The following is a 23,798-nucleotide window of genomic DNA, read 5'->3' on the forward strand; positions in this document are numbered from 1 at the left end:
TGACCAACAATTGAACCAATTTATGCACTGAGCTGCTGCCACATGATTGGCTGATTAGATAATTACATGTATGAGCAAATGTATAGGTGTACTTAATAAAGCAGCCACTGGGGGCATTTACCCAGTAGTATTCTAACTCTTCAATGACAGAATTTTCAGCATGTGAACCAACCTATCTTCTAAAAATTTCTGAATCTGCAGAGCCAAGATATCCCTCAACAAGCTGGCAAGGATGCTGAGCTCCCCAACAATATACTGTATGTTCAATCTCCTTTAATAACTCACATCTGAGGGAGCACAAGTCATACACTGAACTCCCAACAACAGTAAGAACTGACACTGAATTAGCAGTTCTCATTAGCACCACTGGAAACAATTTTGAACTGGCAGTGTAGTATTGGGAGGATAACTCTCCTCTCCACATTGTACTCAGCATCTTTCCACAGCAACATGCTCGTGAAAAGGAACTGACGTGCACTCAAAAGAAGGCCATCCTGAAAAAAGACATATTTCTCCTTCTCAGCCGGATTCCCTGGAAGGTACTTCAATAAATTGTGAATGAAAATTCTGATCTACAAAACCAAAAGTTGAGGCAGGAGGATCAAGAACAATTATAAGAGATTGACAGAGACATGAGACTAACCGGCTCTTGATTGCTGACAAAGTAACTACAGTATGTGAATGTTAATAATTAAATTGAAAGGAAGATGGGGGAGAAGGTAGTTACAGAAAAAGCATCCTTAAATAAACAACCAAAAATGGGTTAAATACTCATTCCATTCCTGCAATTTCTATACAGTTGTGCATTACCTGTTGAGTTCTCCCATTACTGCTGCTAACAGAGTACTCTTGCCACAGCCCACCTTTCCAACAATTCCAATCAGTTGCCCCTGCAGACAGACGGAAGCAAAACCTGTAAGTGTGGTGAATTTATCCATTTGAGAATGCAATGAAAAGCAGAAAGTCATCAGAAATCCCACCAAACAGTAAGATCGTGACAAAGATAGTTTATAGATTTATGACAGGCATAAATAGGGAGTATAATCTTTTCCCAGGGTAGAAAGCCAAATGCTAGATATGTTGATTTATGGTGAGAGGAGTTGAGATTTTTTACACACAGTGGTAAATGCCTGAATCCCAGGGGCAGGGGTGAAAGCAAATATGATAGCGACATTTAAGGGGGTTTTAGACAGACACATGAACATACAGGAATGGAGGCAAAGAGATCACGTGCAGGCAGACAGGAAAGCTTTAACGCTGAGTTTGGCACAGACATTGTAGGCCAAAGGGTCTATTCCTGACTGTATTGTTCCATGTTCTCAACAAAGGAAACAACAGAGGCACGAGACATGAGTTGACTATAATATTCTGGCGTGCTTCATTGAGAGGAGTGATGGCAAAGAGGTAAAAATGAAGCAAGGGCAACTATCATATGTTGCTTTCTGGTGCAAAAACGCAACAGCAAAAGCACATACGATGGCTAACAAAAGTTAGGCAGAGCATAAGAACCAAAAAATTACATAAATTAGCCAGAAAAAGTAGCAAATTTAAGAATGGGGAGTAGCTTATAAAGCAGCAAAACAAAAAAAAAGATTAAGAAAGCAAAAGTAATGCATGAGAGCAAGGTTACAGAAAAAATGAAAATCAACTGTAAGAGCAAGCAGAATTTTTTGAGTGGTTTAATAAAGACAGATACAGGTCATGACATGAGGAAAACAGAAAGTTATGTTGCTGAACAGGAAAATGGCAATGCATTTTAGAAAAAAACAACATTGTTTCTGCCTTCATGGAAAAGAATATAGATAACACTTCAGAAATGCTAGGGAAGCAAAAGTCTAATGAGAAAAAGGAATTAAAGAAAATTAACATTACAAAAAGAAACTAGAGAAATGAATGGGACATATCCCTTAGGCCTGATAATGGTATGCTAGAGCAGTAAAAGAGGTTGCTATGGAAATAGAGGAATCATTGGCTGTCATCGTTCAAAATTCTACTGTTAAAGGTGGAGGATGGTATATATAACCTGAATATACACACTGTATAAAAGCAGGAAAAGAAACCAGATCTACAGACCAGTGAGCAATAGCATCATATACAGCACAACATATCACCTGCAGCACAAGGGGCTCCAACATACTCAACCACTGTTATACTACGATTAGGACCGTATTTCAGGAAATTTTATCACCTGGCTGTCCTCCTCCTACTTGCACACAGGGAGAGACCAAGGAGCAAGACTCCAGAGATAAGGGCAACAAAGAGGTGGTTGTGGGAGGCAGCGGAGCGGCTACAGGTTTGCTTCAAGTTGGTGAAATGGGTCGTCATCAGAGGATCCGAACGAATACACCATGGTCGTCAGTGACTTTACAAAACAGTCATAAACGAGTGTATCCCCAAAAAAATCATTCAGTCTTCCCCAACCAGTAGCCCTGCATGAACCATACGATTCGCTATCAGCTGACGACCAGATCAGTGACATTTAGGTCTGGCAGCCAAGTAAAATACAAGGGATCCAGATACAACCTCAGGAAAGCCACCTCAAATGTGAAGTGGCAATTCCAGACCAAACCTGAATCACTGAAGGGTGCTCGACAGCTGTGGCAGGGTTTGAATGCTGTCACCTCCTACAAAGTGAAACCCAGCGAAAAAGGCTTCACTCCCAGGTGAGCTCAATGCCATTTATTCTTGCTTTGATGATCAAAACACAGAGGCACCTTCACGAACTCCTTCACGATGACCCTGCCATTTCAGTCCCCGAGGCAGACATGAGAGCATCCTTCAGGAGGGTGAACTCATGGAAAGCATTGGGCCCAGACCAGGTACCAGGCTGAGTACTAAAGACTTGTGCTGATCAACTGGCTGGCGTGTTCACTGATATTCTTAGCTTCTCGTTTTGGGAGTCTGAGGTACACACCTTATTCAAGAGGCTTCAGTTACACCAGAGCCTAAAAAAAACATGGCGACCTGCCTCAATGACCATCGTCCAGTAGCACTTACATCCACTGTGATGAAGTGTTTTGAGAGGTTGGTGATGAAACATACTAGCTCTGGCCTGAGAAGTGATTTCAATCAGCTCCCATTTGTCTACTATCACAACATGTCAACAGCAGATGCCATTTCATTGACTCTTCACTCAACTCTGAAACATCTAGACAGTGAAGGTGCATACAACAAGATGCTCTTCATTGACCAGAGCATGACATTCAAAACTATCCCTCCCCTCAAAATCATTCGATAAGCTCCAAGACTTGGGCCTCAATACCTCCTTGTGCAACTGGATCCTTGATTTCCTCACTTGCAGACCCCAGTCAGTTCAGACTGGCATCATCATGTCCTCCACAATCTCCATCAACACAAGTGAACCACAAGACCGTGAGCTTAGCCTCTTGCTCTACTCACTTTATACTTACGACTGTGAGGCTAAGCACAGCTCCAATGCCATATTCAGGTTTACTGACGACACCACTGCCTTTGACCGTATCAAAGACAGTGGTGAATCAGCACTGAGGAGGGAGATTGAAAATCTGCCTGAGTGATGCCATAACAACAACCTCTCACTCAATGTCAGCAAGACCAAGGAGCTGATTATTGACTTCAGGAAGAGGAATCTGGAGGTCAATGAGTCAGTCTTCATCAGGGATCAGAGATGGAGAGGATCAGCAACTTATGAAGATCTGACTATATTACATTTACTAGCTCTTCCTTGACATCTTTATCAGTGATATCTTCAAAATCACCAGTAGTAAAAAACAACGTCCTTTTCATTCATCCAAATTGTTTTAAGTAATATTGAGGATATCTTCTGAATTATCACATCCCTTTTACTGGACTGATGTTTTCCTTATGAAGTTCAAAATTCAAAGTAGAATGAAGTTATCCCCTCTGTCAAGAGCCTAATGGTTGAGGGGTAATAACTGTTCCTGAACCTGGTGGTGTGGAATTTAGTGTTTGTTGAAAATCCTTCTGAGTTTCTCTGAAACTCCAACTTGATATGGGATCACGATGTTTTTCTGTCTGCTTTGCTGCATCAGGGACATCATCCCAACAGACAGAGGTAAGGACTGGAAAGAAAGAGGGGAAATGGCCATTATGAAAAGGTGGGTGAATCCATGTGAGGGGTAATAGGTGGTGAGGAAAAGCGAGAGAGGGAACGATAACATTTATTCTATTCAAATAGTACAAGGTCTGGAAGTAAAGCACGGTGTTCATTTAAGACCACCATAATTCGAGTGATAAAGATGGACTTAAGAATTATGTTTAAAGCTTGCAGGGTTTGAAAGCCAGGCTACTAATTTAGGCTGGGGTACAATACCATTTTGCTGGCAGCACAGATAAAGGAAAAGGTGAAACATCCAAAGGGCCAGGTTGCTGAAGAAATTACATTTGTGACAGAAGAAGCATAAAAGAGGAAGAGTGTGGTGGGTGTGGTGGTGGGGGGGACACAGAACCTTTAAACTCCCTGTTAAACAAAGATTGGGGTGAACATACAACAAACTTTGAAATAAAAGAGGAATAGTATAATATGAGTAAGTTTAAGATTATCTGATTAATTCTTTCTTTACAGACATAAAATAATATATTTTTAATAATGAACTGACCTTTCTCAACATCAGATTCAGATTCAAGAGCTTCAGGCTACCATCTTGCTCAGTTTCATATTTACCATAACTTTGATCTTCAGAAGTTTCACTGGGTTTCCAGGAGAAGGAAGCATTATACAGCTCAACTGCTGAGTTAGGATCTTCAGGTCTGCCTGCACCAAGCACAAAGTTCCAATGTTTTAGGATTCTGTCACCATACACAACATAATAAAAAAGTTAATTCAGAAGATTATTTTGGAAATTTTTCAAGGTAAATGAGAGGATGAATTTTTGCTGATATCCGATGCAATTAAGTCCATTCAAAAATTTGCTTGTGGCAAAGTGCCTGGCAATTATAGCAAGAAAGATATTATAAAACAAATTGGATTCAAAAATGGAAATGATTTACCTTCTGTATAGTAGGTGCGGAGATCCTGGTCAAAGAGCAGCAGGAAACGCTGGATCCGATCCAAGGAGACCTTTGCCTGTAATATCCCATTCAGGACCCAGGGGAAGTTATTTAGGGGCATAATTAGCATTCCCACCAAAGCCAAGGCTGTAAACACCTGCAAAAAGGAAAGGGGGGCATGTCATAAGAAAGGAAATTGTAATGGGCAATAGAATGGGGAAGAATATATCGTAGATAGACAAGATGGACTTTTAAGTGGGTGAAAGAATTTTTGGGCAGGGAGAGGTGGATTGGATGGTAGGAGCGATGAGGAAGAGTGGTTGTGGATGGTTAACACAGGCAGAGAATGAGAGAGCATTGTGAGAAGATGTGTGGGGTGTGGGTCACAGCAAAAAGAATGGGATAGGGAGAGTGGCATAAAGAGAGCGAGAAAAACTTCCACAACCTTGAGCAAGATTTCACTATCAGACTCTTCCCTTTCTCTCCCTTTTCTCTGTTTTGAAGGGATTGTTCCCTCTCTGGACCACTCTGTCATCTCCATAAACCACTTTAACTGCATTTTTCCATGCATCTCTTGGAGGTGCAACATCTACTGCAGGGGTCGGCGACCTTTTAGCCTCTGTGGGCCGGATTACGTATTAATGAGCGGACGGTGGGCCAGATAAATGCCATAAAAAACTTGAAATATGGGAACTATCTATTTAAATACATCTAGTTGTTTTCCCTCAAATTAATGAATAACGCATGCTTGAAAACAATTTGTGCTTAAGATTGCTGCCCCTGATCTACTGTTTGACCTCACCCTTTCCCATCCTCTAAGGGTCCAGGTTTCAAACAACCAGTAATTCATCTGCACATCTTCCAATCTAGTCTTTTGCATTTGATGCTCTTTGCTACACTGGAAAACTGATGCATAATGGGACCTTCATCCACTCCACATGAGTGACCCTAGACTTCTTAGTATCTCCCACTTCCATTCTTCATCCCACTCTCACTCTCACCTTACAGAGACGTACAGCTTGGAAACAAGCCATATGGACGAGCTGCTCCATGCCAACCAAGACAACTCCATTCAAGCTAGTCCCATTTGCCAATATTTGGCCAATGACATTTTAAATCTTTCCGACCCATATACCTATCCTTTTAAATGTTTTTATTATATTTGTCCCAATAACTTCCTCTGGCAGATCATTCCACATATAAACCATTCTTTGTGTAAAAACAAGTTATCCTTCAAGTTCCTATCAAATTTTTCCCCTCTCACCTTAAGTTTGTGCCTTCTAGTTTTGATTCCCCAGTGCTGGGGAAAAAGACTAGATGTATTCACTCTGTCAAAAGATTCAGAGATTCAAAGTACATTTATTATCAAAATATATATAAATTATACAACCTTGAGATTTGTCTGCTTACAGGCAGCCATAAACCAAGAAACCCCAGAAATCAATTAAAAAGACCAATACACAGTGCACAGAGAAAGAGAAAAAACACAAATCATGCAAACAATAGAAGCAAGCAACAGCATCCCCCTCATTTATCTTAAACACCTCTCAGTCTCCAAGAAAAGTTCTAGCTGTTCAATCTCTCTCTACAACTCCATCCTTCAAGTTTTGGCAGCATCCTTGTAAATCTCTCCTGCACGGTTTCCAGTTAAATAACATCTTTCCTTTAGCAGGGTGAGCAAAACTGAACACAGTATTCCTACTGCAGCCTCACTGTCAATCTGTACAATCACACCATCACTCTCAGCTTTTATACTCAAAGCTGTGACTTATGAAGGTCCTATACAATAAGATACTTTTAACACCGCAATCTACCTCGTCATTGCCTTGCAGCTATTGTCTGCCTGCACTGCAGCTTCTCTGTGACTGCCACACTGTATTCTGTGTTCGATTTGTACAACCTCAAAATATTGATGTGATGAAATGATTTGTAGGGATGGCATGTAAAACAGTCTTTCACCGTATCTCAGGACATGTACCAAGAAACAAAAAACAATTTACCAATCAATTTAGTTTAACTGGAAAGAGGGAAGAAACAGATCTGAGCTACTTTCAAAGATAAGTGACTGACCTTGGCTGCAGTAAGCTGGTGTCCCATCAGGGTGTAGGTAACAAAGGTAACTATGGAAATCACAACGGGAAGAGCTGCCCACATGTAAACACAAACTGCATCCAGATACTTGATGGTTCTGAGATGGTGCAGCTCCTTCTTCCTGAAACTATCAACCTTTCCAATAAAGTGATCCTCCCAAGTGTAGAACTTTATTACACGCATTCCGAACAGAGCCTCAGTCATCAGCTGGGAAATCAAGGAAAAAAATTAGCATGTGATCCAAGAAATGGGATTCAGTTCAATCAATCACTGGGCAAAGCAGGGAAATCAACAGAGAAAGGCATGAAGTTCTTCTACTGAAAGCTACATTATACTTTCTACTGCTTCCCCTGACCCCTCTAATTAAAAGACTGTAAAGATTTAAGCCATTGAGTTCATTCTTGTCGTTTTGTATATATTTACAGATAAATGCAGAGCTGAAGCTCTGATGGAACAGCACAACAGATCGATTTTGGAGTTTAGGAATTCAGCTTCGCTTGTAGGATGTTGCACAGGGCCAACAGGCTTTCCAGCCTGCAGTGCCCTCAGCCGTTTCTTCATATCACGGGAGTGAATCAAATTACCTAAAGATCGTGATCATGGAGCCTCAAGAGAAAACAAGATTGGATTAGACAAAGGCACTTTTACAACAAATGCTTCAGCCTTTACTCAGCTGAATATCTGCTGAGTTCTGTCATCACTGACAGCAGAAAGGTTCTTTGAGCTTCCCACTTTCATTATTTACCGAGATATCCATCTCTCTCCACAATTAGATGCAGCAAGAATGCACAGCATTGTCAGGTCAGCACCTTAGCTCATGACCATGGACTGCAGGTATGCTGAATTTTGAGGTGCCAACACCAATCCTGATGATGGATAATAAAGCCCCAACCACCTGATGATAAAATGTTTTCAAGGTGTTTTTCAACATGGAGGAATTCTTCATTAGCTGAGGCATGTCTACAGACAGTAAATAAGGACCAGCTTCCTTGTTTATGGCATACACAGGGCTGCATATACCAACTGGGAATCTTGAGTGTACTTGCAGAACGCTTTCAGAAGCAAGAACCTCCAGGAATATACATCTATATCACCAAGATGCCTCCAAGGGTGTACTTAAGGCAGAGATTGAAAGGTTTTTGATTGGTAAAGGGTTAAGGGTAGGAGGGAGAATGGGGTTGGAAAAAAATCATAACACAATTGAATGGTAGAGTAGATTTGACAGGCGAAATGGCCTAATTCTGCTCCTATTCCTTCTGATCTCATGGTATGCACCTGGACTTTCGGGGAGCTTCTAGTCACATGTCACTATAGCAACAGGGGGCCACCAAGAAAGCTGCAAATCCAAGGGTTTCTATCACCTTGCTTCTGTATGCAGGCAGTCTTTGGAAGTGTACCTGACTGTAATCTGCAGAGATCCTCCAGCAGCATGCATCAGACCTTTAAGCAGCTTTGAGCAGTATGTACCATACCTACAACAGTGTTGGGGATCATTTATTTGTATTACATTGAATGTCCAAAAGGGTGTATCTGTACAGTGAGGTTCCAGGAGCATGTTTTTCTATTTATGTGGAGCTTCTAGAGATGTGCATTTGTACTTAAAGGGAACAAACAGGAAGCCTACAGAAACTTGCGTCTGTACTTACAGGGGTTCTCCAGGAGAGTACATTTCTAATCACAGTTAGTAAGTCTGGATAAATAATTGTCTCATGAAAGTTCACTATCCGTGATACTATTCACAAAGGGGAATTCACATCATCAGGGTGACCAGCAGGGTAAAATTATTTCATATGAACTAGTTGTTGGACTCGAAATTTTATCAAGGCTACGATAAAGGTACTAAATTACAGATCTGAATATCTGGTACCTACAGTCAGTGAAAACGTAGTCAAAAAGCAAGCTGGCTGCCCACAATATGGGTTAAGTATGTGTCTGAATAATAGGAGATAGAAAATTGAAGGTGGGATCATTTTATTCCCTGTTTAAATGAACTGTGAAGCTGGAGGATAATTTCACCAAGTAAAATCAACACGGGAAGAGTGTAATAAATACAAGCAGAACAAGTGTGTAATTGACAGATTAATTTCAACCATGGTAAATGCAAACCATTGAATTTTGGCAGATGGAAAGTGGAGATTGTAAAAAAGTTAATTCACGGAACTACATCGGGATATCTATGTTAACAGTCAGGTTGGGCCATTCAGATAATTCATTTTAAAGTACATCAGAATCAGTGGATTTCCCTTCTGCACTGAATAACACCAGGATAGGAGGGTTAAGGTTCTCTATACGAGCTTACAAGGACATAAAGACTGGAAAGTTTATCGAGGGTCAACTTTATTTGCCATATACATTCACGTGTTAGGAACTTGTATGATGTGTTGGTGTGTTATGCAATAAAAAACATTAAATCCACGCGATAAAGAATTATATCAAATATTAATGAATTATATAAAAATAAAGTACAGATATGGAATAAAATTTGTATAAGTACATGAATACCAGCATGTGCTTACAATGTAAACAGCAGTAAAGAAAGCAGTTTAAACTGTTTACAATGCATCGCAGTGTCTGGGGTAATAGACAGAGGGGGGGGGTGGGGTTAAATAGATGGCTGATCAGATTAACTGCCTGGGGGAAGAAATCTTTAAGGTGATGAAAAGTTTTTTTTTAACAGCCCTATAGCACTTTCCATAAGGGAGTTTTTGGAATAGGCAGTTTGCTGGGTGACTAGCTTCTGCAATGATATTTCCTGGATACAGTGACGAGACTAGCCACTGACCTTTTGGGCTCACCAGGCAGCTTGCTGCAGTTTTCATATATTGTGAGAAAATAGAGAAAATAAAGTGGAGAAAATGAGCTGTCACAAGGAGCAGTTCAGCCAAACTGCACACATGGAAGTAAGATAAGTGTGAAGGAAAACAGAAGAAAGGAAAGGCAAAACAGTTGCAAGAAGATGGATGGAATGAGAATTGGATAAAGAATAAACCACTTGTGAGTTTCTGAGATCAATAGTTTACCTAATGCTTACCATGACTCTGGAATCCTTGTGTCCGAGCATTTTCTTGTTATTCTCCATTATGATGTTGGCAATGACCTTGTTTACTGGTACCAGTAGCAACCCTACAATAAGGCCCCCTAGGAATGCTGCACCAACCTGCTGGTACAGAAGGTACAGAGTGATACCGAACTGAAACGGTAAACTCCACACCTCGTGAAAGCTGGGAAAGAAATTCACTATCCGGTCTGTGTCAGTGCTCATGAAGTTGACAATCTCTCCCACAGAAAACCTGGACAGAGTAGTAGCATTGACACGTAGGGCTTTGCGATAAATGGCAGAGATGATAGCTGCTCGAACTGACATGCCAACCATCATGACTTGATAGTTGAATTGGTTGAGGATGATGGCACCTACAAAGGTGCTCAGAAACAGTCCTAACGTGTACCAGATGCCCTTTGACATTTGCTCAGTACCAGACTCCATGAAATTGACCAGCAGATTTAAAAGCAGAGGTCCTGCAAAACCCAGCATGTTACCTATAAATTTTAATATCCCCAGGGAGTAATAACGAAATCCAAAGGCTTTGTGCAAGACCGACAACAGATGGACTTCCAGGTCTTTGCTAGCAAGTGTGGTCTCTTCCTGAGTCGCCCCAAATTGTCTTCGATCACTCCTTGAATTTCTGTGGGGGCTCTGGGTCCTATCCATTTGAGATATTTGTTCAGAGCATTTCATTGATGCTATGAATGCACACTTCTGCCAGCATTTCTGAAAAAGTTCTTCAATGGTTTCAGTGCGAAGTTTTGGTGGAAGCTGGTAGACATTGTCGGGCTGGGCAAGCTGATGATGGTACCCTCGCTTCATAAGGGGGTTCATCCAGAAGTAGAACAGGCAAGAAATCCAATTTGGCCCCTCCTCAGCTGCAATCTGTTCCTCAGATCTGGTACTCACACCCTGCAACAGGGGCTCTCCTTCAGAACCCCGCCCATCTCTTCTAAAGTGCGAGATGACAAGCACTACTATGTAAACAAGAATCAAACTTAATTCTGCACTGAGCAAAATGAATCTCACCCAGCTTGAGAGGTATTCTGAATGTATAACTTTTCCATTTTGACAATCAGCTACTAAGATGATAATTAATGCAGGGGCAGGCAGAACAGCAAAGAACATCAGTCCTACTGTACCCAACGAACGTTCATACTGTGATCTGCTGAGTGCTATCATTGCCAGTCCATGAACAAGCCAGGCTACCACAGCAAAAGAATCCACCAACAGCTCCAGCCACAGAGTATTCATGTTTGGAAGAAAGATGACTGCCACCACATCGATAAGGAAAAGAGCCGACATAATGAAAGAAATGATAATCCTGCATTCCCAGCTCCATGTGAAATTGTGCCAGCGAGATCTGCCAAAAAAGAGTCAAGTTTAGAAGATTTAAAATTACTTTTATTCTTTAATCAAACTGAGAGGTATTGGTACTTAAGAAGCTAGTGCTAAGTTTCTCGTTTGGGATATTGTGCTATCACTGAGCATTTCCATTTTGAAGCAATTGTTAGTGAATATTACACCAAAAATATAACTCAGCTACAATCTGACAACAACGATCATTTTGCACACCAGTCAAATTACTACCCATTTGTAAAACTGATGATTCAGAAGCAATGAGACCAGATTTTTGCTCACTGCACATATGTCACTACAACTGTTGTTTTCACTCAGAAGCATAACACGTTACCCTTCCACCTACTACTCTCTAAATAGTTTGCATAAATGAATAGTTAAGAGGTTTCAGAAGAGTATGATGAGAATATTTAACCTGCCACTCCAGGATGTAGCTGAAGTGAAAACTGTCATGCTTTTAACATTTGAGAGAGAAAACAGGGAAAGCAAAGCTATGGCACGCATGCCCAAGATGGCACACACGTCCAAGATGGCACACACAAAAATTTTGTTGGCAAGCAGCACGCAGTGCCACCTCTTGATTCTTTAAAACCCACCTGTGATAAAAAGATACATAATGATTATCTTTACATCCAAATGAAGCAGCAAATTACTTTTTACAACCCACAAGCAGTGAGATCTTTTCACAGGAAAATGTCTCACACTGTCCTGGCATCAGCTGGACAGTCGCTGGAACAAATGATGTTGGAATCCTCACAGACCTGGTGTACATGTCAGTATTTGGATAATAAATGGTTGAGCCAGTTGGCATTGGCTTCACTCTGCTTATAAATTTTATTCTGTTATTTGTGAGTGAACTCTGGGTGCACAGTCCGTGACAACTGATGGTGGACATATCAATAAAGTGGCAGATTTTTCAATCTGTTTGCAAAATATGTTGGACATCCACTGATAGGCTTTCATTGTATGGTACACGAGGAGGCTTTGTGTCCCAAAGCTGCCCTGAAGGAAACGGAATAAACGATAAAAATTTCAACCATTTCATTTCTCGGTGTGCCTTGAAAAAAAATTCAAAATGTACTTATTTGCAACAATGTTCGTTAGCTTGGTAGAGATTCTGTGTTTAAATGACTTGTTGAATGTTTGGATGAAATTCATCTGTCTCATTGAATAAAAAATATATAATGCGTGGATTTGTAGATGTTTGATTGATTCTGCTTGCATATTTCTCTTCATATTTAAATTACTTGAACACCAGATTACAGGGACCTGCCAAAGCACGTGATATGTGTTATGTTTGTAACTCCAAAACATAAAACTAATCACAAGGAAAATAAAGGAGCCGGAAATACAAGACTGACTTCATTTTTTTAAACTTTAACCGAGACGCCCATTTATCATGTGGTAGCGTCAGAATGTATGCAATTTGGGTATTTTTACATATAATGTGCAGTGAGTGATTTAAACAAAGAATGCTGAGTCAACATTTTTACAATATTACTCAAATATTACTGAAATATTAAATACACAACACCCCTCCCACTGCAACTCAATATAGAATGCATCTTAACTTATATATAGTATGCAATATAATGCAACTACGACAGACACATCCACCACATGGTATGTCCTTCTATTGCTCCCTTTACGATCTGATCTCTCCTCTTGGTTTCCTCATCCACAGCATTATCTGATGAATCCTCTGTTTTCGTATCTCCACTGACTCCTTTCCTTTTTGGTCTTCCATTCATCCAGTTGGGCTTTGGTCTTTGCAAGCAGTTTTTTGTCTCCCTCTTGAAGTTCGTGCAATAACGCAGAGTAGATTCTGCTTCTTTATATTCACAAAAGCCTAATACTTGCAACTTTCCTGAAGTGCCTTCAACTTTTTTCCAGCTAAAACCAAGCACATTTTGCATGTAACTTCCTGATTAACATATTAGGAGCTTTCTCAGATAAGTAGCTGACAAAAACTGTTGTAGTCAGACCATTCTTTTGTCACTTTCATGATTCCTCTGAGCAGCACAGTCCTTTCTTGGTCCAATATACTTTCCAACAAGAGGCACAAAGGTTGGCACCAACACCTGTCTGCCCTCTGTTGGATAATGGTTCATGGTGTATAGCACAGAAGCAGTTGTGGCATCATCAGTACATTTCTTAATTCACTCTCAGTTGATTCTATTACATGGGATGTCACATGCAAATGGTAGTTGTCCCAGCCAATCACAACCCCTCAGCACTGGCCCTCCTGTTTTTACCACATACAAGCTTAAAGTGGCTTTAACAGTTGCAAATGTCATTCCCACAGGCGTCATCTTTTCTCCAGTATAAATACTTAGTTGGATATCTGCAGACTTCAGTTCACTATCTTTGAAATGCTGTTCAAACACATTTTGTGGAAGAACTGAAACAGCTGAACCAGTGTCCAATTCAATTTTAATGAATTTGCCGTTCACTTCTGGGGAAAGCTATATTGCTTGTCTGTAGTTAGCTGTCACATTGTAAATCTCAAGACTACTCAGTCCTGTCATTCTCATCATTATCAGATTTTTCATCAACAACATGCAGATTAGTGCTCTTCTTGAAACTGCAATTTGACTTTTTATCTTTTTCTCTTCCCATTTATTTTTGTCCCCAACGTGATCTTTCTATGTGTATGAAGTTGTTGCATTTTCTGTTTCGCCTTTTCTTTTACATATAATTTTTATTGAGTTTTCAAAGTGAATACATGAGAAGATAGTATCTACCTTCCCCCCTCCCCTTAACCCTCCCCCCCCATATATACTCCTACCTAAAGAGAAAAGAAAAAAAGAGAAAAAAAGAACCGCCTGAATATTGGAAGGTTTGCACATGCTCCATGGGATTAAAAATAAATTTTATATATATTTGTTACTTTCCCCAAGGAACCAAGATCTTCATCATCGGAGCTGTAAATAAGGGCTCCAAATATTCAAAAATGTTTCATATTTATCTCTTAAAATCTAAAACATTACTTAGCTTCTCAACTCTCATAGTTCCCTGGGGAATCTCTTTGAACTTCACCATGTTGCTATGTGTTTCCCTCCCAATCATCCAGGCAAAAAGAAAAAAAAGATAGATAAGATACAAAAAAAGAAAAAACAAAATACCCCCCCACTAATGTTGTGAATGAAAAGATACACAACACTACCCCTCTCCATTGTGCGGGTCGTGGCTATTGCCACGCTTGCATACATGAATAACGTAGCGATTGGTCAGTGTTTCTTCCGGCTCCCCCGTAACAAAAAAATTGTATATATATATATATAAAAAATTAATGTCATTATTCCCAGCTAATATTCCTCAAATTTTAACCTTTCTTCCTCTCCCTCATATAATTAATAATATATTTATATATTCATCCACCTAAAAATCCAACAGGTCTAATCCTTGATCCAGTCTTCATCTTCAATCCATCTCGCTCTCCTGGGTTTGTTCTTGTATCTGGTGAATATTCAAAGAATCTCGCACAAACTCCTCCGCTTTCCGGTAATCGTCAAAAAATCTTTTTTCTCCACCAGGCAAAAAAATCTTCAAGGTTGCAGGATAACGCAATATAAATTGATAACCGTGATCTCATAGGGCTTTTTTCACTGGATTGAATTTCTTCCTTCTCTTCAAAAGTTCATAACTTATGTCAGGGTAGAAAAAAATTTTTTTCCCTTCTATCATCAGTGGCCCTTTTCTCTTCTTGGCAGCTTGGGCAGCCGCCTGTAGAATCCTTTCTTTGTCTTGAAATCTTAAGAATTTTATTAAAATTGATCGTGGATATTGGTCATCTTGTGGTTTTGGTCTTAGAGCTCTATGTACCCGCTCAATTTCAATTGATTGGTCTTCCTCTTTCATTTGCAAGGTTTTCAGGATCCATCTTTGAAAAAATTCTATTGGATTATCTCCCTCTATACCTTCTTTAAGACCAACAATTTTAATATTATTACGTCTACTATAATTTTCCAACACGTCCACTTTCTCCAAGAGTCGATTTCTTTCCGTGTTCCAGACAAGCACATCATTTTCTGTTTTTTCCATTCTATCGTTAATATGCTCCATTGTTCTTTCCATCTTCTGAAGTTTCTTATCCATTTTATCCTGTCTTTTCATAGCTTTATCATAGCACATCTTCACGTCTCTAAGCTCTGTTCTTAATTTCCTTAGCTCAGCCGTTAATTGCAATAAAGCCTCTCTTATGTCTCCGTTGTCTCCTTTACTTCCAGTCTCTTCCAGTTCTTCCTCCTCTTCTTCATCTGTATTCTCTGCGATATCCAATTCTGACTCTGAGTCACTTTCAGTTGCAGTGGCCGTCGGTTCTTGTAGTTTGTGTCGATTTGCGCATGCGTACTTCTTTGCGCATGCGCAATTCCGGCATCTTCTTCCGAGAGACCGCTACCGCCGCCATTGCTCCCTGTTCTTCTACGCCAGAGATAAAATACGTCTCCTTTGAAGGAGATCCAACCTGAATCCGAGGCTCCATCGCTGCAGTTGGCCCTTTTTTCTTCCCATCTCGCGGCAACTTCACAACAACAGACTTCTTCTGTTGCGGTTTACGAGGCATATCGTAGAGTAGTCTTACGAAGTTTATAAGTAGTTTTCGGAAAGTATTTATTAACTTTACTTTGTTTAAACGGTACCTTGCTGATTTTTTACGGGACAGCTGGATTTGCACGTCTCAATCCCATGTCATCACGTGACACCCCCCCTGTGTCTCGCCTTTAAACCTGCATTGGTCTAGTTTATGTGAGCTCCTAGAACAATGGTCACACAATTTGTCTGACGAGGCCAGTTTCTGTTTAAGCGCTGCAATTTCATTCGCGCTCACTTTTGTTCCTGACTGCAACTCAGTTGCATCTCTGGCTGCTGTTTCCATTGATACAGCAATTTGAACTGCTCTTTTAAATGTAAGTTGTGCTTCAGTTAGGAGTCATTTTTGAATGTTTTCTTGTAAGATTCCACAAACTAAATGATCTCTCAGTGCATCATTGAGCCCATTACTGAACTGACAATGCTCAGACAATTTCTTCAATTCAGCCATGTATGCTGAAATGAACTCCCCTTCCTTTTGATTCCACTTATGAAACCTAAAGTGTTCTGTAAACAACAATGGTTTTGGTTTGAAAACAAAGGAGCCAGGAATGCAAGTCTAACTTCATTTTTTCACTTTAGCAAGGGAGCATACTTATTACGTGTTAGCATCATGAGGTATGCAATTCACATATTTTTACATATAACCCATAATTAATTATTTAAACAAAGAATGCTTAATCAGCATATATTTACAATATTACTCAAATATTAAATAGATATTACATTTGATAATGTAAAATTCTTTGAAATCAAACTGTAAATATTTAGATGTGATGCCAAAAAAGGGACTTTTAAATTTTTCTCAAAACTAAAAACCACTTGACAGATATGGACATTCCTGAAAAGAAGGCCATTCAGACTTCTAGTGCAATTTTTGAGCATCATTCACTCAACTACTGAAAAACTTAAACTTCAAGATCCATTAAGTTCACATCATTTGCAGAAACTGCAAAACTCATAATGTACACAGATAGACTAATTAGACAAACTAAATTTAGAAATGTTGCAGTGGATTTGTTTTGAATAATTTTGAAATGCAATTGATTGATCTACAAAACAGTTCAATTTGGAGGCAAAAATTCGTCAACTTAAGAACTTCACTAGAAAATATTGAAAGAGATCAGCTAGTGACTGGATCAAAGCATAAAAATGCAGAAACTCTGGAATTCCATTCCTGAAACTTTTAACTGTCTGAAAAATGTTGGAATGGTAACATTAACATTAACAGTGTTTCCATTGACACTGTATTGTTATCTAAAACCCATTCTTGGAGGCCATAATGAAACCTGCTTGTAATTTTCCTGCAGGCAATGCACTCCCGATTCAATTCACACTGTGTAAAAAAAAAAGATTCCTCATGTCACCACTCTTAATTCTCTTCTCCTTATATTTTCTACCTATGATCACCATTGGGAACAGACTCTGAACATCTGCTCTGTGCAGACCCCTCAGCATCTTCTGTACTTCCATCAGATTTTAGATTATCCTTTCCTCCTCCCATTGTGACCTCGCAAATTGATCCTTGTAACCTTACTCCCTTAGCTAGTAAGTGGAGTGATAAATCCAACATCCTCACAGGCTTCCTATGATATGGTGAACAGAATACAATGCTGCAGTTGAGGCAAGACCAGTTTTTTATGAAGGTTCTGCATGGCTTGCCTGTTCACATACATTGTCACTATTGTTAAAACCCAGAACTGCCCTGCCACTTTCAATGACTGGTGCACACACGCGCCCAGATTTCTATTAGAACCCGATCCTTTATTGTCCATTACCTCTCCTCGTTCTTCCTACATTATAATTCTATGTGTGAACCTTGATCTGCCATGTCAGTGGCCATTTCACTTGGCTCTTTTTATCTTGCTGCATCTATCACTACTCTCTTCACAGTTCTCCATACCACCAAGTTTTACATTATCTGCACATATCGAAATTGTGGCTTACACCCAAGTCTAAATCATTTACAGAGATCAAATATAGATGGTTCCCTGCCAATACCTGACAAACACTACTCAGCTCCCTCCTGTCTGAAGAGTAAGTATTCACTCAACCCTCTATGGTCTGCTACAACTGACCTTGTATCCACACTATCAATCTCCCTTTTCAGCCACGGGCTTCAGCTTTGCTGATAAATCTGTTTTGTGGAACATTATCAAAAAACCATCAGGAAGATCAAGTCAAATTGGTTACACACAATTTGGCTAAAATAAATCTGTGCCAACTTTCCTTAATTTTCCTCTAGATGATGATTAATTCTGTTCCAGAGAAATATTTCAGCAAGCTTCTAAACAGCCAAACATGCCTGGTGTTTGTGGGCTGACCCTTACTCCCTTTTTTGAACAAGCAGTCACTACTCTCAAGGAGATGAGAAGAAGCTTGAGCTGAGCCAACTTATTAGATACACTTGTTAATTAATGCAAATATCTAATCAGCCAATCTTGTGGCAGCAACTCAATGCATAACAGCATGCAGACATGGTCAAGAGGTTCAGTTGTCGTTCAGACCAAACATCAGAACGGGGGAAAAAGTGAGGTTGACCGTGGAATGATTGTTGGTGCCAGACCAGGTGGTTTGAGTATCTCACAAATCAATGCAACTCAATAGCTAAGGTCTGCATTGTAATAACCTGAAAGGCTTCAGCAAAAAAAAAGACATTCAGAATCAGTCATCCACTTCCTGTAATATGACCAGTGAATTAACACCCTTCTGAGAGATGGCACCTCGATATCAAAACTGATATGGGGAACCCGGCAGCACCACGGTAGCATTGCAGTTAACACCACTATTACAGCTTGGGGTGAGGGAGTTTGGATGTCAATCCTGTAAGGAGTCCATATATCCTCCCTGTTGAATGTGTGGGTTTTCTCCGGGTGCTCTAGTTTCCTCCCACAGTCCAAAGATGTACTGTTAGCAGGTTAATTGGTCTTTGTAAATTGTCCTGCGATTAGGCTGAGGTTAAATTGGGGTTTGATGGGTGCTGCAGATCAAAGGTCTGGAAGGGTACAATGAAATAGTAAATAAATAGGAACTGACGTACCGAGGTGTGCCAAGATAACACGCACTGGCAAAGGCCAGAGCAGCGTGTGGCACCACACTGAGAACCAGCTGAGTGAAACAGTATCCAACGCTACCATTTTGCCACAATGGAAATGGGTTCAAAGGATCGGAGTCACACAGTGCAGCCAGAAGGTCTGCCATGCCAGCATCAGGGAATACCTATGGAGAAAAAGAAAGAATATGTAATAGACAAACAACAGGAATTCTGCAGATGCTGGAAATTCAAGCAACACACATAAAAGTTGCTGGTGAACGCAGCAGGCCAGGCAGCATCTCTAGGAAGAGGTGCAGTCGACGTTTCAGGCCGAGACCCTGACGAAGGCCTGAAACGTCGACTGCACCTCTTCCTAGAGATGCTGCCTGGCCTGCTGCGTTCACCAGCAACTTTTATGTGTGTTAATATGTAATAGACAGTGTATAAGGCAGCCATCTCCACAATTCCATGTTTTCAAGGCACATAGACTCTACACAGAGCAAGTGAAGATAAAGTCAATGCCAACCTTTTAACATACACTTCCTTTTTAAAATGGGCTTTGGTTTCACTCAGAGTCCAAACCAGAGCAGACAAATTGAACCCTCTGTTAGTTGAGCTTGGTTTAGTAGGAATTAGGGCAACTGGATGGGAAATAATGCCACAGGGCTTTAGAGTCGCACGGTTTGGATACACGCCCCTTTGATTCACCACGTCCACACTGACCCATCGATACTAATCCTATGTATCAGCATTTAATCCACAGCTTTCTGTTTCGCTGATTGATTGCTCACCAAGAAAGAGTTCCTGCATCCACCACCCCAGCAGGCAATGTGTTCCTAATCCCAACCACCCTCACGTTCACTCTGAACTTCTTACCCTTTATTCTATATTTATGCCCTCTAGTTTGATACTTCATATGAGCCAAAGAAAATAGAAGGCCATTTAGCCCCTCAAACCTCTTCTCCCATTGAATATGATCTTGGATTATCTATTGCAGGCATCAATTCCTCCTCTGTGCCCGATTCTTTTAACACCTGATCCCCAATCTTTCAAAAATTTAATCAAACTCCACTTCAGATTCTTCTTATGATTTAATTTCCATGACTCCCAGAATTCCAGAGATGTACTACCCTCTGAGAGATTTCTACATACTTCAGTTTTAAATGACCAGCCCCTTATCTTGCAGCCATGCTCCCTCATTTGAAACTCTCACATTAATGAAAACACCTCGACATCTATCCTAACATGACCCTTAATATTTACTATTTTGCATTCGGCATCCATCATTAAGGATCCCCATCACCCAGGACGTTCAGTTAATAGGGACACATCGTGAACAGTACATTTTGGCCCAATTATGCGACTGTCCCAACGTCCCATTTAGCCAAAGTCTCACTGAAATAAGTTAAAAAGCTATAACAAAAACAATCTGAGTACCAAATTACATACTTAAATGAAATCAGAAGAAATTAGAACACTACCAACACTAATGCAGTACTATAAAACTGTGTATTAGTTCCTAATACTTAACAATGCAGGAATTCATTCATGTTGTGCTCTTTTGACTGCAAATGAACAAAATCAGCACAGACACCTCGTGCAGATAATGGACTGCCTTCATACAAAGCTATCGACAGTTGCATCCTCGAAATCTTCATTTTCATTGTAACATTCAAGATGATTGTCGATACCTTCAAACTCTCCATAGTTTCTAACTTGTTGAAGTAGTGAAATTATTTCATTTCCACTCCCTGCCATTTCTGGCATCTCCAAGTCTGAATGCTTGAAACCACCGTGAGCAAAACAGTTCTGAATTACCTTTCTGCTTATTTCTCACCAACTATCTATGACAAAATTCACTGCTTTTTGAACACACACACATGCAACTGACACTATTTAAAAACTATTCAAAGCACGGTGTTGTGTCTACCATGCAAGTGCACACAACTGACACTAGTTTGGAATTGTCTGGCAACAGATTTTCTGCCCCAATTAAATGAAGGGAATCCCGGCTGTTTTCTCGATTAGTTTTTGTTCTTTAAGTGTTGTCCCAAATAAGAGGGTGCCCCGATTATCTGGATTCCACTGTGCTTCTTATTGTTATTATGTTTTGGAATGTACAGCCAGCACAAAAGAACAAATTTCACAACATATGCCAGTGATATTAAACCTGATTCTGATTCTCCTACCCAAGCGAATCTCCTTTGTAGTGGAATCACATCCTTCTAGAACTGTTCACAGTACTCCAGCTGCAGCCTAACCTAAAGCACTTATAAAGTTTCAGCTTTTTCGGGTTTCAGCCCGAAACGTCGACTATACCTTTTCCCCATAGGTGCCGCCTGGCCTGCTGAGTTCCTCCAGCATCTTGTGTGTGTTGCTCAGATTTCCAACAGCTGCAGATTTTCTCTGGTTTGTGCACTTATAAAATGTTGTTTTAAAAATGTATTCTGTGCCTTAGCTAAAGACAGCCAGTAACCTATAGGCATTCCTCACCACCCAGACCTGAGCTGCCACCTTCAGTGATCCTTGGATGTGTACATTACCCACCAGGGCCCAACCATTCCTTGCACAGACTCTACTCCTAATAACGTCATACTGAATAGCTTTGAACGTTCACTACTTTCTCAGATATACGTTGGTCCTACTCCTCCTCACCACTGACGGTAGGTTTGCCGTTATCAGCTAATCCCTGCTGACCTTCCTGTAAAAAGAAACTACTTTTGCCGTCCTCCAGCCACCTGACACCTCACATATGGCCAGTGAAAACTTAAAAATCCGTCAGAGCCCCAGTAATTTCCTTTTTAGTCTCTCATAGAAGTCTGGGATTCATTTTACTCGGCCGTGGAGATGTAATGATATTGAAACTGCTAATATATTTAAATTGCTAGGCAGCTCCGTTTAATCAGAGCATGCCCGAGAATGTAATCATTCATCTCCACAACTTCTACAACTAAAGTGCTCTTTTCCTTGATTAACAGGTTCAAGAATTGTTCATTTAAACCCTCCCTTACATTCTCTGCCTCCACACAAAGGTTCCTATACTTTTTACCCGATTACCTCCTTCTATATACACATTTAAATGCTTTAGATTTTTTTGTCAATCCCTCAATATTCTCGAGCCCTCTCTTTGTCTTTTATTTAACTAGCCGGCGCTACAGAATGATTCTGCCGTGGAAACACTGCAAAGGGACCTGACACAGGAGCAGTTCGTCTCAAGGGCGTTCACGTCACTTGTGGTCGTTTATTCTAGTCAGATTTGGACGTGTGTTTGACCCCGCGTTGAAAAGTGCCCCGATGTGCAGATACACAAGCAAACTCATCAGTGGTAAGGAACAGAAATATAGGGAGCAGATTTGCAGCGTTCACTAACCGCATCGATAGACATCAGAGTTAAAGCAACGCCTGTAAACTGGGCAAGAGGTAAATGAATAATCCAGGGAGACACGGTTTCCGTCGCCGGGCTTTAAACCATTAACAGATCTCTCCTCACCGGTCCTGGGGTGACAGCGGAACCCTTACCGGCTCAGCACTCCGAAAGCGAGCTGGGCCCAGAGGCTTGCGGTGAGCTGAGGGAGCGCCTCCCTGCGGCCGGAGGTTAAAGGTGTCTGTGCAGCTCAAGGCGCGAAATACCAGAGCAACTCCGCAGGTCAGGCAGCATCTATGGAAAGAAATAAACAAATGATACACACATCGTACCGAAAGGACAGGTAGGCAGAGGGGTTCTGGTGGCTCGTTGGTAAAACAAAATTCTATCAACCATATTAAAAGGTGACAATATCTGAAGATGTTGAATCCTCGTGGGTAGAGTTGAGAAACTAAAAGGGTAAAATGACCCTGATGGAAGCTATACACATTGCTTCGAACAGTAGCTAAGATAAGAGATAGAAACTACAACAAGAGATAGAAAAGTTGTGTATAAAGGGCAATGTTACAATAGTCATGGGAGACTTCAATACACAGGTAGATTGGAAAATCAGGCTGGTGCTGGATCCCAAGAGGAAATTTGTAGATGGCCTGTGGTTGAGCCCATTTGGGAAAAGGCAATTCTGGATTAAGTGTTGTGTAATGAACCAGATTTGATGGGGGAGTTTGCTTGTTTATTGATACGGCATGGAATAATCCTTAAAGAATTGCATTTTGGCTTGGTTCTGGCGGTTGGTGGCGCTGGACTGTGAATGGTGTGGGGATGTTGGCAGGTGGTGTAGGTTCAGGTAGGGGGGAGGATCTGGAAAAGAAACCACAAGCGGAGGGTTCAGGTGAGTACAGATTGGCAGCAGGGGGTTGGAATGAAGTTGGATCTAGATCTGGAAAACAGAAAGAGAAATGTTGGAGTGATTTCTAGTGATGGAGAGGAAGGGCGGGATTTTTGGGGGAAAAAGGAAGAAAGACTTTAAGGTATTGTTTAAATTTGATGTGAACAGCCTTCTATCAAACCCATTAAGTTAACTAGAGAGTTGAAATCTGCTATAGAGGATATAGATTGTGCTGGTACTTTGAGAGGAGGGGAAGTGTTAATCATTGTAAGGATAAGAAACAGTGGGACAAGGCATTATATTTGAAGACTTTGCTTGGCACAAAGACAGTATCTATGTTACCTTGTGAAAATAGAGGTATTGGGGTGTTCTGGTGGAGGTTTCAATAGAACAGGTTAAATCTCATTTATTGGGAGGCAAGGTTAAGGAGGTAAAG

At 40.6% G+C, this 23,798-nt stretch overlaps 1 protein-coding gene across 5 annotated transcripts in view; it reads right to left on the minus strand.

The window, feature by feature from the left end:
- abcc10 (ATP-binding cassette, sub-family C (CFTR/MRP), member 10) overlaps positions 1–23,798 on the minus strand; it is a 95,686-nt gene that overhangs the window by 67,743 nt on the left and 4,145 nt on the right. For 2 of the 5 annotated variants that reach the window (XM_072248704.1, XM_072248694.1), the window contains exons 1-7: positions 21,429–21,508; positions 19,116–19,294; positions 10,112–11,486; positions 7,060–7,287; positions 4,990–5,146; positions 4,599–4,753; positions 811–890 (exon numbers count right to left, since the gene is read on the minus strand). In XM_072248704.1, the coding sequence (XP_072104805.1) occupies positions 811–890; positions 4,599–4,753; positions 4,990–5,146; positions 7,060–7,287; positions 10,112–11,486; positions 19,116–19,294; positions 21,429–21,473 (2,219 nt within the window). In that variant the 5' untranslated portion in view covers positions 21,474–21,508. Of the gene's footprint in view, positions 1–810; positions 891–4,598; positions 4,754–4,989; positions 5,147–7,059; positions 7,288–10,111; positions 11,487–19,115; positions 19,295–21,428; positions 21,509–22,479; positions 22,768–23,798 lie in introns of those variants that run through there. The other 3 variants (XM_072248722.1, XM_072248731.1, XM_072248712.1) reach the window with 3 other exon arrangements.

This window comes from Mobula birostris, chromosome 2 (assembly GCF_030028105.1).
Source record: "Mobula birostris isolate sMobBir1 chromosome 2, sMobBir1.hap1, whole genome shotgun sequence".
Lineage (NCBI taxonomy): Eukaryota > Metazoa > Chordata > Chondrichthyes > Myliobatiformes > Myliobatidae > Mobula > Mobula birostris.